This window comes from Leuciscus leuciscus (genome assembly GCF_965113295.1).
Source record: "Leuciscus leuciscus genome assembly, chromosome: 1".
Classification (NCBI taxonomy): Eukaryota; Metazoa; Chordata; class Actinopteri; order Cypriniformes; family Leuciscidae; genus Leuciscus; species Leuciscus leuciscus.
The window spans coordinates 54,518,133-54,539,154 of record NC_138725.1 but is presented as its reverse complement, the minus strand read 5'-3'; the positions used below and the strand labels follow the sequence as shown (position 1 = coordinate 54,539,154).

The following is a 21,022-nucleotide window of genomic DNA, read 5'->3' as shown; positions in this document are numbered from 1 at the left end:
TATAAAGATTTATCATCAGCCAATGAGATCGCGCATTCAGTCCTTTTACTTTCACAATTGGTTGCTGATAAAAAGGAAATGACCATATTTGGATCCGACAGGATTGTACAGGAGAGAGAGAGCTTCCTTACGGTGCTTGTGATGACAGGGTGCAGACAGCGATCGCGGAGCAGCATGTTGATTAAGAACGCCAACTTTTGTTGAATTTATGAGAAATCTACAGAAGCAAACAGACAAAGTGTAATAAAATAAAGACCGAAATGTGTATTTCGGACTTTTTTTCACCACAAGTCTGAAAGAAGACATGTTATTGAAGACAAATATCCCAAAATCTCAAAATTGACCTGTAAAAAAAAAAAAACGATGTTTTTGCCTGCCGTGTCTCGCCTTAAGTAAAAAGTCCTCAAAACAGTTACAGAAGACAAGTTAACAGTCAGCAATACAGTAAGAACAAAGAAACTAATTACAAACAACAAATTACAAATTAAATAAAGTGTTTTCGTTTTTTCAGGAAGATGTATTAACAGTGGTATTCAGCTAATATGCGTGCAGATATGAAGGAAAGGAAGATGCGCTGGACGGAATGCGGCATCAGCACAATAATCGGTTTAGCTCGATTATCTTGTTTTCATAATTGTTGGAAGCTAAAATCGAAAAATCAATTACGATTAATCGCACAGCCCTAGTTAGGGGCTATGAAATTGTCATATGAGTAGTATTAATATTATATCAATATTAATAATAATGGTTGCCATCATATTTCACATATACCAATATATTGCGACACCCCTAACATAAATCATGTCTTTTAAAGTTCTAGAAAACTTTTGTTGGCCTGTACAAGCCACTTAAGTACAGAAAAGCAGCAGTTTGAGGTCACAGGAGAGCTTAAACATAGAGGCCGCACACGTAAAAGCACACTCTCCCAACATGAAACGGGCCAAGATCAAACCTTGCTAAGCGTTCTGATACACACAGATAAAACACCGCCATGATCAATAGATCAAAGCCTTCTGGGACACTGGAGGATCAATTAGCACCCAGCTGGTGAGAGTGTGTGTGTGTGTGTGTGTGTGTGTGTGTGTGTGTGTGTGTGTGTGTGTGTGTGTGTGTGTGTGTGTTAACATCTGATGAAAGCAGAAAAAAAGCATCCCAAATGCCTCTTTTTCTAGAATGCATCACATCCTGGTATTTATGACATCATAACCTCATTATCATCCTCATTGTCATGTTATTGCTTTGGAAATGGGGTTCATACGAGCTCAGTCTGTCTCTCCATCAATCTGCGGCGTGATCTTCAGTTCTTCTGACACATGAGCGGCATGCACGTATAATCAAAGCGCTCGTGCACTCTTTGCATCTCCCATTTTGATTCCCCTTGCAGGAGAGACACTCTCTTTAGCTCAGTATCTAAGGAGGCACCTCATCTGATCCTGTTGCTGTGGCAACAGGGCCCGGCTACTGTTAGGGTCCAGTGCAGCTTAACATCTGGGAGACAGACAACTCCCTTCCTCTCCTTCACTCTATTCTCGCCCACTCTTACACCCTTAAGACTTGTGTATGAGTGTGCATTTGTGTGCAGACGTGTAATTGCGTCACTACTGTGACATTCATGATTGTTGTGCTCCGTCTAGATGATTTTTAACTCAAGAACCATTATTGCGTGTCTCCTATGCTGCTTTATTCCTCTTTAAACGTTGTTTAGGGCATTTGTCATTTTCCACTAAAAATATTTTTAAAACAAGGTAAATTAGCTCGAAGCAAAATTGTGTATTGTGTATGAAATTTAAACTCGCGACTGACACCTGTGGCCAAAAAACGGAACGGCTCTTCCTTCCTTACATATATTGTTTGAGAAACTAAGTTTGTTTGCTGACTAGCGGTGGTGGCAGAGTGATCTGAAACGTTTAACATGAACGCGCTTGACGTCACATCCGCAGACAGCGCGAGAAAAATCCGACCCGACAGAAAATAGAAAAAATAGGATACAGGCTTATAGGTGCACCCACTGTGAGCGGACAAGGTGTCAATATGCTCATCAGGAGATGTTTGAGTCATAAATGGTAAAATAAAAAGGCTATTGTTACGTTTATTTTGGGGAAAAAGTTGCATATAGCCTCTTTAAGATTTGTTGTCAGAAAACGTATCTTGAATTAAAAAAATTTCTTCCCCCATTTGGATGATGTTTTTGTTTATTTAAATCTAATAATGTAAAAAAAAAAAAAAGAAGCATTGTGTCAGTGGGCAACTCATGCCCACCTCTAATTTAAAAAAGCCTTTGAGACCAAACATGCTGGGAAGCTAACCAGGTTTTGAGATGTAGTGTGTTTTTACATGCCCTGTCCCATCTGTATTTTTAAAGATTATTGTTTTTTGATGGATCATGCAGGAAGCATCACATTCAGTATTCACATCTAAGTGTGACACTGGATACAAGGTGTTCAGTTCCACTGCAGTCTGTTCTTTTTGCAGGAATCGCTGCACAATGTCCTCTCTTCGCCTCTGAAAAACTGCATGGATTTTCAAGCCTTAAATGAAAACAACTTAAACATACTTTGCTCTTTGTTTGCCTGTGAATAAGCTGTTTATTATTGCTCTAGGCTTCTCATAAAATTACAATGAAATTTCTATCATTAAAAATTTAGATGGAAGAAAACAATTGCAGCAGAACCAGCTAAACTCATCTGGGCTTGAGTGTAATACTCAGACTTGCAGAACAGTGCTGAATGCCTATACTAGTGTGTGTGTGTGTGTGTGTGTGTGTGTGTGTGTGTGTGTGTGTGTGTGTGTGTGTGTGTGTGTGTGTGTGTGTGTGTGTGTGTGTGTGTGTGTGTGTGTGTGTGTGTGTGTGTGTGTGTGTGTGTGTGTGTGTGTTTAAGGCAAGATGAAGGAAAGTCTCACTCAACGTTAATGCTAATGTTGATCATTGTTAGAATATTTTGCAAATGCATGTTGCATTTAGTTATTGTTTTAGTCATCATCTGATTAAGGTGACCAGAAGACCATAATGAAATATGAGGACACATTGTAGGCATGGCTGAGTGCCTGATATGCATGTTTCAACTAATTGGGCAATAGTGCAGACAACCCATATTCAAAAACACTTTAGTGTGATTTACGGTAACGTTTTGGTTTTATTGTTTGAAATGTGTATATGTGGTAAAACCTGTAGGGGTGCCCAATCCTGTTCCTGGAGATCTACCTTCCTGCAAAGTTCAGCTCCAACCCTGATCAAACCCAATTGAATAATCTATGGCTACGTCTACATTAATCCGGATACTTTTAAAAATGGTGTTTTCATTTCTAAACGCTCTCTGTCCACAGTAGAGTTTTCAAGCATTTTCCAAAAGTTTCTCATCCACACTGAAACATTGGAAACCTGTGAATTCTGAATTCACCTTACTGCAAATGCATAAAACCTTATAAAAGCTCACTGAGATGATACAGATGGAACAGACATAAGTTCTCTTGCGATTCTTCTGGCAAGGATCATTTTATTTAACAAAATAACTCACCATTCACTAATTCGTCCAGGTCACACTCAGTCACCATTATATGTTTAGTATAAAATGCAACTACCCTCATGTTTTGCCGCAGGACAAATGAATTGCAGGACTGTGATATGAAGAGTGTACAAAGTAACATATCTATAGCAACAGCGTGACAGTGAATAGCACATAGATATCTGTCGGTACAATATGCTTTACATGACTAAACATGCCTCATCGTTTCGAAAGCCTCCGTTTTCACAGTCCACACTGCAACGCAAAGATAGCGTTTTCAATTGTATCCACTTGGTAGAGCGTTTTCAAAAAAAAACATCTCAGTGTGGACAGAAGGCAAAACAAAGAACAAGATGCATTTTTACACGAAAACATTAGTGTGGACAATGCCTAAATGAGATCTTGGATCAGGGTTGGAGCTGAACTCTGCAGGTAGGTAGATCTTCAGGAGCAGGATTGGACACCCCTGCTGTAGAAGAATAATTAGCTTTTGGGTTGTTGAATTATTGAAAATGTATTTACGACCCAAGTGTAATAGCTACAATACCATTTTGGGATGTGAATTAATTTTCAGTAGTAATTGAACAGTCAGTTGTGATATACAAGTAGGAAATATAAAAAGATGAGATTTAATAGTACCTAATTCAATTCAATTCAATTCAAATTTATTTTGTATAGCGCTTTTCACAATACATATTGTTTCAAAGCAGCTTTACAGAAAGTGCATTTCAGAAATGTACATAGAAAAATACAGTTAGTTAATCATGTATTAATTTAGGGCATAACATATCGCCAGCGTCGAGTCGTCTCTTCACAGGCGTCGAGTCGTCTCTTCACGGGTGTTGGGGCATCTGAAGTTTCCATGAGAGGCTGGATACAAACTGGAGCTGATGAACTCTATTTACCTCGGGACTAGCATCTCGAGATAACAACAGAAAAACAGATGGGAAATAATTAGCATAGCTGCTGTTCATAATATTAATGCATTCGATCTGATTCAACTGTAGTATAAAAGGTAGGTATTATGTGAATGCTTGGCTAAAGAGATGCGTCTTTAATCTAGTTTTAAACTGGGACAGCGAGTCTGAGCCTCGAACAATATCAGGAAGGCCATTCCAGAGTTTAGGATCTAAATGTGAAAACGCCCTCTCTCCTTTACCTAACAATTGTGCTTCCCTAAAATCAGCTGGGAGAGAATTCAGAGGGAATTAAAATGAGCTTTGTGTAAATGTGATTTATTTTTTAACAGTAATGAGGGCTAGCCTGCTGTTTCTTATTATTTGCATGATTCAGTGGTTTCGAGGTACGTCAGATTTGTGTCGTCTTCAGCTGCTGACGTGTGCATGAATATTGCAGTGAGAGTTTCTGTCTTAACACGATGAGGCTGTTGAAGAGGTCAATGGTTTTAGTGAAGTGTGTACTCTATGTGTGCGTGTGACATCCAGTGACATCCAGCCAGTGTCTGCCTACTTTATCTGGAGGCTCAACACACTGTGCTCTTGACCAGTATGTGCAAAGTGTGTACGAAGGAAATATACGAAGAGAGAAATGATGGAAAGACCTGAAGTGATTTAGCAGAATGTGATAATACAGACTGGATTGGACTGACTGGATTTGGAGACTTCAGTTCCCATGATACAGTGATACTGAAGTACAACTCGAGTGAATGTATATCTTTTTACCCTCAATAGAAGGCATTCACACAGGACATGTTCTTGTATGTAAAAACAAAACAAAAAACAAAACCTTGTCTTAGCACAACAGAATGTAACAAAACGTGTCTCAACTTTGTGCACTTTGTTTACTGGGGTATTTCTGTTTTCTAGTGTCAGAGAATGGATTTGCATTTTTATTCAACCCGTCTGCTGCTTTTTCGCATTGGTCTGAATATACAAATTGCTGACAAAATCTGTGCTGACCATTTGTGTTGGTGTGAACAGGCCTTAAAAGGTTAGTTCACCCAAAAACTCTTACTAACTTTACTAACTCTTATGTCGTTCCAAATCCATAAGGGGTTTTGTTCCTCTTCGGAACACGAATTAAGATGTTTTTAATGAAATCTGAGAGATTTCTGTCCTTATATTGAAAGTCTATTAACCCAAAACTCTGACGCTTCAAAATGTTCATAAAAAGATTGTAAAAGAAATCCATATGAATTAAGCAGTTTAAAGGGATAGTTCTCCCAAAAATGAAAATTAGCCCATGATTTACTCACCCTCAAGTTATCCTAGGTGTGAATGACATTCTTCTTTCAGACGAATACAATCGGAGTTATACAAAAAAATGTCCTGGCTCTTCCAAGCTTTATAATGGCAGTGAACTGCTGTTTCTGTTTTGAAGTCCATCAAAGTGCATCTATCCATCATAAAAGTGCTCCACACGGCCCCGGGGGGTTAATAAAGGCCTTCTGAAGCGAATCGATGCATTTATGTAAGAAAGATATTCATATTTAACACATTACAAAGTAAAATTATAGCTTCCGGCCAAACGGACATTTCCAGTTAGCTTGCACCTTAAGTGCAACTTACGCAACTTGTGACGTCAGAAGTAGCGAAGTGTGTCATGGCGTAACGTAAATATCAGCAGTACGCCGCATTACTCGCATAAGTTGTGCTTTAGACTTGCGTGCAATCCGTATGTTTATTTAGCCGGAAGCTAGTCATTTTACTTTATAAAGTTTTAAATATGGATATTTTTCTTACACAAATGCATCGCTTCGCTTCAGAAGGCCTTTATTAACCCCCGGAGCCATGTGGATTACTTTTATGATGGATAGATGCACTTTGATGGACTTCAAAACATAAACTGCCATTCACTGCCATTATAAAGCTTGGAAGATCCAGGGCATTTTTTTTTTATATAACTCTGATTGTATTTTTTCTGAAAGAAGAATGTCATATACACCTAGGATGACTTGAGAGTGAGTAAATCATGGGCTAATTTTCTTTTTTGGGTGAACTATCCCTTTAATCCAAGTCTTCTGAAGAGACACAACCGCTTTATATGATGAACAGATATAATTTAGGCTTTTTTTCCACATACATACATTGATCAGCAAACATACGTAGATCACTCAAGTTTAGTAGAGCTCAAACATGTTTGCTTGACATGTGAGAACCAATGAATATATTCTTGCGTATCAAGCAAGTATGGTTGAGCTTCCTTTTACCATATTTGAGCACTCAATGTATGTTTGCTGTTCAATGATTTTCGGAGAAGAACGAAAAATCTTATGAGTTTCGAACGTCATGAGAGTGATTCATTTATGACATACTTTTCATTTTTGGGTGAACTATCCATTTAAACGTACCTCTCAGTACCTTTCACCTTCTCAGAAACTGAAGTCATGTGACCTGCTCTTCTCATTCCCATGTATCTTAAGTCAATAAAGAGGTTACTGCTTGGATATCAGTTTCTACTGTTCTGCTGATCATGGTTAATAATAGTTAGATAGGTTTGGAGTTAGATAGGTCTAATCTTGGATTAGAGGACTGGAGTGAGTTTTTAATTTTACTGGAAGATGAGTCTGCTCCCACAGACAGCTATGAGTCACCACGGCCTTCATCAACAGAGTTTCACACGGACACTCACACTTCACACCACACAATCCTCTAACGAGTGTGTAGCACGCAATCACTCGCACACACACCCAGTGTACCAGAAGAGCAGGCACAGTTCAAACTGCATGTGCAAACCCACACAATCAAGGACAATGATGCAGGCAGAGTTCAGAGGTGCTCTGTGGATTGTACACAAGGGAGAACCACACTGTTTCACTTTACAGAGCTGTAGAGTACTCAAGGGACACGCATACTCGCTTTTATGGTGAGATAACGGTGAAAGGTTTTAGTTAACTGCTGTTATTAATCCTCCTCTTAACATCTCTTAACACCAATATCCAGAGCAAGTGTCGCACACTCTCACTTCAAAACACACACTGCCCGCGAGCTCTTTACATACGCTCACTTAATGCTAATGTGCGGAGGGTGGTGGGAGTGCTTCTGGAATTTGTTCCCTTTTCCACTGAGAGTTGCGTGGTTAAAGCAGAACGGCAAAACGAGCGCAGAGGCAGTCAGCTGAGCAATGGCTGCGGTTGTTTGCACAGCTCCGCGTGGCTGTAGGTCGTCCGAGGCGAAAGAGGTTCTGCATAGCTTGAGCGTTCATTGGATAATGTCCAATCCCGCCTCAGAAGTCTCCATCAGAGAGAGAATGACTTAATGATGATGAGGACAGTTGGTGGGAGAATCTGTAAACCCTGTCCAAGTGCATTTGATTCGCTGATTCAAAGTGATTTCAATGAATCAGTGATTCATTGTTGAGAGATATAATGCTTTTCCCCTCAAGGCTTCTGAAGATATTCTTATAAAGCTCTGTGAGCTGGCCTGCTGAAAAAAAAGGGAGACTTAATCCAGCCTAGAACAACTTGCTGGTTTTAGAAAGGTTTTGGACCCTTTAAAGCTTTTCAAACTCTCATTGCTTTATTGGGTAAAATTATTTATTTTTAATTAATGCATTATTTGTATTCATACTTTTCCACACTGAATGCAATGCAAGTTAATTTATAATCTATATTTCTGTCTCCCATCATGTATGTATTTTTTTCACTAATCCGGTCGCAATGTATTTTAGGATTGCCTTTTATCATGGATACATGTGATGCTGTCTCTAAATTTGGCTAAAATTAGGTATCTTAGAAGGCATAAATTAAATCAAATCTAAATCGTATGTGCTAGTAAAAACATGAACTGTTGCGTGATCTATGTATAACGAGTAGTTCCCTACATTATTACAGGAAGGCGGTAGAGTACAGCGTGCGAATAGCCAATAAAATTGAGTTCTCTTTCATGTCTTGTGCTTTAACGGACACGTTCACACAAAATTATGTCAAAATGCCCATTATAGGCAAGTATCCTTGTGAAACATAGTTATGTCTTAAGTGAACATACACAGTTGAAAAGAAAACGTGTGTGTAACAGTATGTGACAGCAGCCAAAAAAAAACCCCTACTGCTGTCTTTGTCCTCAATGTTAATCAAACAACAAAAGACAGAGAAAATCACTCACTGCTCTTGACTGGTTGAGCCTTGCTGGAGCAGCTCTAAGAACACAAAGTGATCTGTCTACACATTTTCCTCCCTCTAATTCTGCTTCAGTGTGTCTCACCCTCTATCTACCAGTGTCTTGTCCATCTTAATGGCAAATCCAACAATGTTCCAGTGCCTTTGGATTCTTTCACTTCAGGGTGCCAATTATAGCAAGCCGTATCTTCATCCTCCTCCTCCTCTGTCGTCTCTTTATTATGTTGACTCAAACATAAGCTGTGTCTGTCTTAATCAGCTAGCACTTGTAACTGATGGAGCTGCTCTCAAAATGAACTTGTTTCATCACTAATCACACTTATCACGCACCTCTCTCACGCTCTCTCTCTCTCTCTCTCTCTCTCTCTCTCTCTCTCTCTCTCTCTCTCTCTCTCTCTCTCTCTCTCTCTCTCTCTCTCTGTCTGTGGCTCTGATGACATGTGCATTGGCATACATGCTGTGCTGTTTTCCTGATGGGTCTCAGGAGGCCTGATTGTAAGTGTCTGTGATTGGCTGTTGATACTCTGACCCTCCCCTTGAATGAGTCCACATCCTTTGGAAAATCATGAAAAGTGGATTTGCTTTAGCAGCATAGAAAACAGCGTCTTCCCAGCATGTCAACAACATGAACCAAACTATTCCAGGCCTCAACTACAACTACAGTGTTTGAGGGTGAGTCAAAGTAGACCGCCAATGAAGACCTTAGGCTGGCATTATGCATATATTTGTTACAAACCCACATAGGTTTGTGTGCAAGATATACTGACAAATCGTTTCAGGCAGTTAAGAATCGGTTCTTTCTTTTGGGAGACAGTAGCTGCATTTCTATTACCCTTCAAATTGCACAAATTGAAATTGCAAATTGAAAGTACGGCCAATGGAAACACGTCAATTTGGCAAAAACTCCCATTTATCGCAAAAACGTTTTTACGCTCGCATGAGGTGGTTTTTCAGGCAATTCAAAAAAGAAATATTTCGCAAAACTGCAATGGAAACGCATTTACAGTTCACCTGATGTAGATGACGCGGTATGTTTGGACAGAATACGAGACAGAGTTCTTTATTAAATTCATAATAGACAGGAGAATTACAGGAATACTGGATTCTAAACCTCAAAGAAATGCCACAATCAAGATCTCGAAGCAGAAATGAGTGAGAAACACCCAGAAACACCTCATGTGCCGCTCTCAAGCATAAGGGTTTTTCCTTGCCATTAATGATTGGATAACAATCTCCTTCGATTAATAATAATGGCCAGTGCGGTGGCTGAGATATACATAAACCTACCAACATCCGTTGCTATGATTTTTGGAATTACTTATCGCGAGAGGAAAAATTGTAGTTTTAGTCTCATAACATCGGTTAATGGAAACGCCGTCATTTCGCAATCGTTTTTTGTTGACATTTTGAAAAAATCGCTAGAGTTTTGCGCAAATCTGTAATGGAAACGCGCCTAGTAACTCCATTTATCACGCACTTTGATCTTTGAAACTCTGAGGACCTTTTACATTCCCAAACAGCTATATTACGAACTAAATGAAAAGTAATATCCAAAAAAGCATAACAAGGACACTTAAAAACAACTATGTACAGACCCTTTCCAAAAAATTTGAATATCATGGAAAAGTTGATTTATTTCCATAATTCCATTCAAAACCTTAAACTTCCATAGATTATAGATTCAGGGCCCACAACTTAAAAGATTTCAAGTATTTAGTTGTTTATTTGTACATAATTTGGGCTTCCAGCTCATAAAACCCACGAAAACAGGATTTCAAAAAATTTGAATATTACATGAAATCACACAGTAATTACACAGTGATACCATGGTCATTGAACCAGGTTTTGGTTCTTTTGGCAGTGTGGGCAGGTGCAAATCCTGCTGGAAAATGAAGGAAGCATGAAGTGCTCTGAAAATGTCCTGGTAGACGGCTGCGTTGACTCTGGATTTAATAAAGCACAGTGGACCATAGTCCTCTTTTCTGATGAGAGCAAATTTTGCATCTCATTTGGAAACCAAGGTCCCAGAGTCTGGAGGAAGAATGGAGAGGCACACAATCCAAGATGCTTGAAGTCCAGTGTGAAGTTTCCACAGTCTGTGTTGGTTTGGGGAGCCATGTCATCGGCTGGTGTTGGTCCACTGTGCTGTCCACTCAATGCAGCCGTCTACCAGGACATTTTCAGAGCACTTCATGCTTCCTTCAGCAGACAAGCTTTGTGGAGATGCTGACTTCATTTTCCAACAGGATTTGCACCTGCCCACACTGCCAAAAGAACCAAAACCTGGTTCAATGACCATGGTATCACTGTGTAATTACTGTGTGATTTTATGTAATATTCACATTTTTTGAAATCCTGTTTTTGTGGGTTTTATGAGCTGGAAGCCCAAATTATATACAAATAAACAACTAAATACTTGAAATCGTTTAAGTTGTGGGCCCTGAATCTATAATCTATGGAAGTTTAACGTTTTGAATGGAATTATGGAAATAAATAAACTTTTCCATGATATTCAATTTTTTTGGAAAGGGTCTGTATGTCCCTGTGAACTATATATCTACATATAATAAAGTAACATCCTACAATCTTAGAGAAGAATGTATAAAAGCTGTCAATGGGGCGGTACCCTTACAAAAGCTACACCTTTGTACCTTATTTACCTCAAATTTTGCAACCGACTTGTCTAACCCCGTCCACCCGAGACAGTCTTCATATGCGATCCATTTGAAATAGACTATTTAATCTATGAACAGTCAAATCCCATACTGAATGTCGCTAAAAACAGGTCAGATACATGCAATGTCCGTGACTTGCATTATGATCAATGTATATAACGTTAAAACTTGCGCTTTCACTTAAGCAACATTATAGACATATTTATTCAAATTAGCTGAATCAAAAGGCAGCGCAGGACCAATAAGTTCAAATCAAAGTTCCTCAATTAAAAGTTAGTCCACATAAATCAGCATCTTAAGGTATTGTTGTTTGTTCCCACGGCAACCACTTGCGTGTCTGGGTTTGAATGTGCTTCTTGTGTATGAGAAGTATTTGTACACATGGTGGGTGGCAAATTCGTAAGAAAAGCTTGACTTGTGCTGCACAATTATACATTTAAGCGAATTCTCTTCGTTATAGCAACTGTTGATATAGCAACTGTTCAAGTGTCCAGTAAGTTTCATTCATAATGTTTCTTGTTTTAATCCGAAATAAAATGTCATACTATGTTGTCCCTCATAACAGGTAATATAACAAGCCTATAAGTAAGATTAATTGTTATACTAGTTTCATGTGACACAGAAAAAAATCTGAAAAGTTTTGTGTAGGCTTTCAAAATAATCTTGCTCATCTTCCGAGTGGACATTTCTCTCAACCGCCACATGCAAAATCTGAGATAAAATTATTAAAATAAAATAATTAAATAAAATTGTTTTTCCACTGCATAAATACACTTTTCAAAATAATAAAATAATATATTAATTTTAAGATGTAACATTAACATGACAGTAATTTAAACATAGCCTTTGTAAAAAATAAAGCAAAACATTAAATGTTCAAAAAAGAAATGTAAACGACTAGTATTTCCAAGTTGACTAGTAGCAGCATTATCATTTAGTTGGCTAGTCTCACACATCCCTAGTATTTACAAGATGATCTCTCCTTTGTATCTTTGAAACTATACATTTTTGCACTATTTTGCATATTAAATTGGATTTAAAGGGAGCGCAAAACATTTTATTTTATTTTTGCATATATTTGGGCCTATGCAATTCACGGTAATATTAACAAATGCCAATATTTTATTTTTAAGATCCTTTTTTCCCCCTTGAATAATAAACAGTGTTGGAACTGTGTTTGTTTGCCACTTGATATCAGGCCCGGAAGCAAAATCAAGTGCAATTCTTCATCCTCTCTGATCCCACTGTGTCTATCTACCTTTTTTCCCAATAACATTTTTGAGTGAAATGTTTTCCCTGTGTGCATGTGATTGTCTCATTTCACACTCCTTCAGCCTTCCTTCCATCTTTCCTTAAATAAACAGGACATTTTTCTGTCAACCTATCGGCTTTGGCTCATTCTCTCTTTCTCTCTCTCACTCTCTCTCTGTGATGTGTTCTGTGAGATTGATTCTGTGCTCCTGTCCCTTTAATGTCATTTAAGTGTTTCTGTGGGCGCTTTTTCCCTCTGCCAAAAGCCCGCCTCAGAACCTGATGAGGTATCAACAATAATATAAAAAAGAAAGGAGCAATTTCCTGCAGTAACCATAGCGAACGCTTTGCTGCATGATGCTGTTGCTTGCTTTACCCCTATGGGGGTTGCGGTCTCCATTCTAATGATTAAAGCAGGAACATGAGCCTGCAAGGCTTTTTACAATATTACACATGCAAGTTCAAAGTGTGGCCAACACTGTGGCAAATCCCTTAGTCTAATAGCACATGCATATTAAAATGTACTTTTTTTTTTTTTCTCATTCAAATTTTGGGTTAGGTTGAAAGCAAAAAAAAAAAAAGAGAGAGAAAAATTGCTCATAAATCACATTTTACTGAGTGCCAGAAGCCTGTTTCCGGTGCAGTGCATTTTTGGTACTGTAGGTCCTAATTAATTGAGGAATGTATAGTGCTGTTAGATCTAGCACAAAGTGAAATCAGCAGCCCGTTTGCCCTGTGGCTAACACAGTTCAAACACTTGAAAATGTTTCATGAAAACAGGAAATAAAAAGGCAAAGGTTTGAGATTAGAGGCAAGATGGAGGGAGAAGGAGAGAAACATGATGGAGTGAACGAGGAAGTTAACCCTCTATGGTACGCATTATGATATCAGTGAGAAAAAAAATATTTGTTATGTTTTTCCTGCTTAAAATTTGACACTATAGCAATATCAATAAACATTATCATAATTTTTTTATTTATTTATTAATTATAAGTTTGTTGCCTCAAGGCAACATTGTACCACAATGGACAAATTGAAACATTTGACATTTTCATGAAGAAAAAAATATATATATTTATTAAAAACATCAATTTATTTAACTAAACACTTGAACAAACAGATTTATCAAGTTTTTATTGAATTACACATTTCATATTTAATAAAAAGTAACATTTATTATCCAGCTGTTGCCCTCAGGCAACATTGTACCATCGTGGAACGCAAGTACTACAAACCATTATATCATCAAGTTATCATATCAAAACATTAAAAAACATCAAAACATGCTGTGTCAAGGTAAAACATTTACAATCACTATAACATTATCCTAATATGAAGGCCAGGCCTCAACAACAGCAAGATCAAAAATTTGGAACACCTCCCCGGCCGACCTAATGACCCGTGTGGGGTCCTCCAGGGGCCCGTCGGGAACCCCCCGAAATACGAGACCCCTACAAGTCCGACTAACCCTCTATTTATCCAATTGCCCACTATAGTAGACAAATGTCCTGTTGACCCCACTGCCGGTCTCAAGCCACGCCCCCGTCCCACTAACCCACTATTTGTCCGATTGCCCACTGTAGTGGCCAAATGTCCCGTTGACCCTCCCTGACTTGTCCCAAGCCACGCCCCCATCCCACTAACCCACTATTTGTCCGATTGCCCACTGTAGTGGCCAAATGTCCCGTTGACCCTCCCTGACTTGTCCCAAGCCATGCCCCCGTCCCATGGACCCACTATTTGTTCAATTGCCCACTATAGTGGCCAAATGTCCTGTTCACCCTGACCGGCTCCAAGCCATGCCCCTGTCCCACTAACCCATTTGTCCGATTGCCCACTATAGTAGGCACATGTCCCGTTGACCCCCCTGACCAGTCCCAAGCCACGCCCCTGTCCCACAAACCCACTATTTGTCCGATTACCCACTATAGAGGCCAAATACCCCAACGACCCCCGCTGACCACTCCCAAGCCACGCCCCTTTCCCACGAACCTACTATTTGTCCGATTACCCACTATAGTGGCCAAATGTCCCGTCGAACCATGCCAAGTTTTCAGTTTGCAAAAATACAGATACATTTAGATAATTCAAACTCTTTTCCTTACAAATAAAATATAATTGTATTCATACGTAGTATGCCTGGCATGGCCTTATGTGATTCCATTATGGTACAATGTTGCCTCGAGGCAACAAGCAGTTTTATGTAATTTCCTATGATAAATTTTATGATATATAATGTAAAGTTTTTTGAAAATACTTCTTTACTTACCAATGAAGGTGACTCTGATTTTTTGTGGCTGATTATTTGGACAGAAATTAGTGAAAAATGCCCTTTTCAGTGGAGAAAATATGGAGCCATGTGACATGTGCACATGTGTTGAAAGAGGGAACTAAATGTACCCCTGTGGGTCATGTGACCACTCTTTTGCATTTTCTTTGGTTAGTATTTGAGTTCCCCTCCCCTTAGAGAGCATTGAACAATTACATTTTATTATGTTTTAAAAAAAAAAAAGCTAAAATAGACTATGTTGCCTGGAGGCAACACTGTACCATAGAGGGTTAAACTCGGAGGGGCAGACGGTATGTGCAAACAGAAAAAAATAGCTCGCTAAAAGGTTGACCAAGCCGGAGGAAAAGAGGGAGTAGAGTAAATTGAAAAAGAAATGGTCCATAAAGGTGAAGAGATGAGGCTTGTAGAGATTTAGTGGAGAGGCCTGAAGATTTCACTCCAGCTAACTGGCCTGAGGGAGGAGGGGTTTTCAATTTGTTTTGTGTTTCTTTGTGCTGTGCTTTCACTGTGAAGGTTGTATTAATTGAGTGGCCCAATTCATACATTACAATGTTTATTAATTTGTTGATGTTACATTGGCATGATTAAACTGCTCCTTTCATGTAAACTAATATACATCTAAAATCCACAGGATGTTATGTTTCATGATGATTGATTGGTGAATATTTACAACAAGATTTGCTTTTCAGATTTATCATTATTAGTGGTGTCTGCTAAGGCATCAACACCGAACACCGCTAATAATGGAACATAAATCTGTAAAACTAATCTTGTTCCTGAATTTGAATAAGAAACATTAAATACTCACATAAATAAATCCGAAACCCTAAACATTAAACTTCAGCATGGAACGCATTCTGCTTGCAATCAGCAAACTACATTGCTACACTATCATTCAAAAGTTTGGGATTTTTTGATATTTTTAAAAAACAGTAATATTGTAAAATATTACCATTTAAAATAACTTTTCTATTTTAATATATTTTATGTCTGTTGATGGTCAAGCTGAATTTTCAGTATCATTACTCCAGTCTTCAGTGTCACATGATCCTTCAGAAATCATTCTAATATGATGATTTGCTGCTCAAAAACATTTTTGAAAACAGTTGTGCTGCTTAATACTTTTATGCAAACCATGATACATTTTCTTTAATGAATAGAAAGTTCAAAAGAACAGCATTTATTTGAAAATGAAATCATTATAAATGTCTTTTATTTGTCACTTTTGATCAATTTAATGTGTTTTTGTTGAGTAAACATTAATAAAAAAAATATTATTTCCCACAGGTAAGCACCTTCTTCAGAAAATTAAAGTATGTTTTTGTGTATTATTGCATTTACGTGTCTGCTGAAAAACATTAGCCTTAACATATGCTTCCTCACATGGTTCGAGCGCATCAGTATCATGGTGATCCTGCTGAACTGCATCACTCTGGGCATGTACCAGCCTTGCGAGAACATCGACTGCACCTCAGAGCGCTGTCAGGTTCTACAGGTCAGTATGAACACATACAGTCCTGCACACAAACTAGCTCTTTTTCAAAACCTTGTGGGCAACCTACTAAGGCAGTATTGTAAATGCCATGGAACAAAATTGTCAGTCATTCTTTTTTTTGTTGTTGTTGCCTTGTAGGGGGGAGGAGGGCTTTCATTGCACAGCTTAAACATGTACACACTCCATTAAATGATTAACTCATCTAAAAACTGTCATTGTTTACTCACTCTCATATTGTGCCACCTGTATAATTTACTTACTTCATGGAGCACAAAAAGAAAATATTTTGAATGATGTAATTTGGTCGCTATTTTCAATTTAGGTACAATGAATGAAGACTGGGGCTTTCAAGCATTACATAAAAGTATTATAAAAGGGGGTCAATAGGATGATGCACTGAATTTATAATCTTCTGGGGGCATTTATGAGAGAAGTAATATCAGATTCATGAACTAATTATGGCAGCACGAGTTTTGCTAAAATGTGAATCACGTGGAATGTGAGTGGAGATCACGATTCTCTCACACACTATTCAAATTTTTTCAACCAAAACATTTATTGCACTCAAGTAAAAAAATTAAAAATAAATGCTGTCTACACAGGTTTTTCAGTTATAATAAAGTGCTGGACTTAAAAGTAACAAAAATAGTCTCTTTTCCTCTTTTCCTAACTCATACTGTATTTTGTGGTGACGTTTGAGGTGGTTGTAGAGATTGGTGGTGTTACCTTGCGGTGCTGCGACAATGCTAAAGCACTGCTTACAGATTATGAGTCCTTGTGCATCGTCATCAGGTTTAAACCCAAAAAAGTTCCACACGGTACAATGTGCTCCTTTTTTCTGTACTAATATTGTTACATCGTTGCCACCAGGATTTTCCACACTGGCGCCGTTAATTTTTTTTCTCTTTTGTTTGAAAATTGCAACTCCAAGTCCATCAAGTAAACGAACTAATCTGTTATAGGGCCCTACTGAGCATGGTCTAAAGTGCAGGGTGCAAGTGCGTGTCCGAATCCACTTTTGCTAGTTTAACAATGGGGAAAATGGTCGGTGCATGCGGCGCATGGTCTAAAAGGGTTGTCCCTATTCTCTTAATGAGTAATGGGTGTGTTTTGGGCGTAACGTGCAATAAACCAATCAGAGTCTCTTCTCCCATTCCCTTTTAAAGTCAGTTGCGCTCGCGCCATGGCGGATTCGCTATTTACATGGTGGAACTTGCAAGCGGAAAGACTGATCACGTCGGATCTTCTCGTGCGTGAGGTTAAAGCGTGCAAGCAGACCATCCTTTTATTTGTAATATTTGGCTAGATTGAGTACTGCTGCATATCTGTGTGTGTAATAAGCAGAGTGTACGTGCTTGGTGAACCCGCCTATAGGCACATATTACTAACATGCTCTTTAAATACCCAATAAAATATTGCGGCAAAACCAGGTTTTTGTTTGTCAGTGGCGCAGTCTATTTCACTTGTCTCAAAATTGCAACGCGCCCAACACGCCTTGTTTTCAGACCAGCACGCCCATGTGTGCACAAATAGGCGCAAATTCATTTACTATTTAAACAACGTGCCGCAGGATGAGAAAATTATAACTGCGTTGGGCTGAAACTAGCAAAAGACACTTGCATCACTCCTGGCGCTGAATGACGAAATGGGGGTTTCGCTTAGATGCCTATCACCTTCGAGTTCTACAAAACGAGCCAATGGCACTCCGAGGCACTCCGGGCATGAGGCACTCTGGCCCGTAGAAAGGAGAGGTTCGACCACGGGGTGAAGGTCTGACGGCAGGCCTGAGTAACTAGTACTCGGAGCGTGCCCTATTGCCATGCCCCTCTCGGGACTCGATTGCGAAGCCAGTGCTGAAGCGGTCTCATATGAAGCAGTCCGAGCGGAGTGGCTGCCGCTGCTGATGCCATATGCCCCAGGAGCCTCTGAAATAACTTCGGTGGAACCGCATTCTTGCCCTTGAATTGACTCTGACAATTCAGCAGTGACTGCGCGCGCTCACTCATAAGCTGCGCGTACATGGCGACCAAGACGATTTCCATACCGAGAAAAGAGATCCTCTGCATGGGGGAGAGTTTGCTCTTTTCCCAGTTGACCCGAAGGCCCAAACAGGCGACGTGCCGGAGCACCAGATCCCTGTGTTTGCAAACCTGGTCTCGAGAGTGAGCTAGAATCAGCCAGTCATCGAAATAGTTAGGGATGCGAACCCTGTGTTGCCGGAGTGGCTCAAGGGCTGCCTTCATGAAGACGCGAGGGGACAGGGCTAACCCGAATGGGAGGACCGTGTACTGGTATGCCTTCGCCTCGAAAGCAAACCGTAGAAACGGTCTGTGTCGAGGAAGAATGGAGACATGAAAGTACGTGTCTTTCAGGCCAATCGCTGCAAACCAATCCAGTGGACGAACACATTCGAAAATGCGTTTGGGTGTCAACATCTTGAATGGAACCCACCGGTTTTCTTGGATACAATGAAGTAGGGGCTGTAGAAGCCGGACTTCATTTCGTTTGGAGGGATGGTCTCGATCACACCCTTCGCCAGTAGGCGTTGCCACCCACCATGGTATAGCGGACTCCCTGTAAGCGGCGTTGCAAACTGAATCGCGTAGCCGAGCCTGATTGTTCTCGCGAGCCAGTGTGACAGATTGGGAAGCTCTAGCCAGGCTCCCAAAAACTGAACCAGCGGGGTCATGCAAAACACAGACGTACCCACGATGGGGCAGAGAGGCAGAATAACCGGCCCAGACATGGGAGACGGAGCGTCCCGGTGTGGGGGCACGGTCATATGCTGTGTCCTATGGGCCTGCTCTGACAGGGGTCTGGCGACAGAGGGGGACGAGAGTGGCGAGGCGGCACACTGCTGTCCGCGGCCTCTGGGGGCTCAGAGATGGGGGTGTCAGTAACCACATTAAGGTGCAAACAAAAGATTCTCCCCCGGCCCTCCACCGGGGGAAGGAGTGGCCCTGCTACCATCACCTGGGAAGAACTGCAGGGGCTAGTACGGGCTGGTGCGCCTTCCTGCGGCCACCTCCACGGCGCAGCCTGGGTGAATGCTGCTGCTGGGGCCGGGAGGGGCGGGAGCCGCAGGAGGGCGCCCTCGGCAGGGCAGAACATGTTTTATGGCCTCAGCCTGCTTCTGGGCGGTCGAGAACTGTTGGGCGAAGTCCTCGACCGCGCCGCCAAAGAGGCCAGCCTGGGATATGGGAGAGTTGAGGAACCGGGTCTGCTCAGCCTCTCTCATATCGGCTAGGTTTAGCCAAAGGTGTCTCTCCCGGACCACAGCTGTGGACATCACCTGACCCAGGGAGCGTGCGGTCACCTTCATTGCCCGGAGAGTGAGGTCGGAGGCAGCACGCAGCTCTTCCATGAGCCCTGGATCAGCTTTACCCTTGTGCATGTCCCTGAGCATCCGGGCCTGGTAGACCTGCAGGATGGCCATGGCATGCAGCGAGGTGGCAGCCTCCACGCAGCTCTATAGGATTTCGCCACCAGGGTAGACGAAAGCTTTGGCTCACCACGCCAGGTAGAAGCGCTCTGGGGACACAGCTGCATCGCAACAGAGCGTTCTACCGGGGGGACCCCAGTGTACCCTTTGGCCGCTGCCCCATCGAGGGAAGAGAAGGCGGAGGAGGGCTCCGAACGATCATGGGAAGACAATGGTGACTTCCAGGACCTTGTGACCTCCTCATGCACCTCCGGGAAGAAAGGTATTGAGGGCGGGCACTGACGGCCGTCAGCACTTGCCGCCCCCAAAAACCAATCATCCAGCCGTGAGCGCTCGGGACAGTGTGGAGGGTTCCATTCCAGCCCGATGCTTGCGGCTGCCTGGCTGTCAATTCCGGATCAGACTCGGGCAATGCTGGCATACCCGAAGGCAGCAGCACAGCCAAGTCTTTATCTCTGGAAGACTCCAGCCCACCTTGTGATGCGGCGATGGACAACGTCTCATCATCTGGAGCGCCGAACGAGATGCGGGAAGCGTCTGAAGACGGACCCGCGATCTCAGGCTCATCATAAGGGATGGTTGTAGGTTGGTGATTTTGACTTCTGTCTACACTACAGCCTCTGTATGTGCAACACCCTCAGACGTTTAGCAACAGTACATTCATAAGCCTTGTGTTTACAATAATCAAAGCACAGACCAATTTGATTTGATGCAAAAGCTTACCACTTAAAGGGCATAGTTCACCCAAAAAAATTAATTCTGTCATTATGTATGCACATTCATGTAATTTCAAACCTGAATGACTTTCTTTCTTCTGTAAAATATATTTTAATGTTTTGGCCAAAGACGGCCATTGGGGTCCAAACAGAAAAAAAAACACTGAGACATTTGTCAAATATGTTCATCCTTTCTGCTGAAAAACATGAGAGTGAGTATTTTTCTTTTTTGGGTGAGCTATCCCCTATAAGTTTTATAAGGATGAAACAATATAGGCAAAGCGTTGTAAGTTATCTTATAGGCCTTTAGTCTGAAAGAAGAAAAGTTATGTCTCGATAACTATATCATTCCTAATTACTTGGCTTTCCACCAATTCGAATGAGTTTTATTGCATTTCTCAATAACTTCCTACAGTGCATTGCCCAATTAAGAGATAATGCTGACTGTGCTGATGGCTTACCTTACATCTCTGGATTACCTGTGAAAGTTGCATACGTTAAGGCAGGCCAGAGGCATCAGACAGCAGCTTTACCTTCTCAGAGGTGCAGCTGAAATGGAGCGAGAGCCATGAC

At 40.8% G+C, this 21,022-nt stretch overlaps 1 protein-coding gene across 1 annotated transcript in view; it reads left to right on the top strand.

Moving 5' to 3' along the window:
• Positions 1–21,022, top strand: part of cacna1ia (calcium voltage-gated channel subunit alpha1 Ia) — a 274,744-nt gene that overhangs the window by 140,997 nt on the left and 112,725 nt on the right. The window contains exon 4 of the mRNA XM_082142182.1: positions 16,182–16,291. Within this exon, the coding sequence (XP_081998308.1) occupies positions 16,182–16,291 (110 nt within the window). The remainder of the gene's footprint in view (positions 1–16,181; positions 16,292–21,022) is intronic.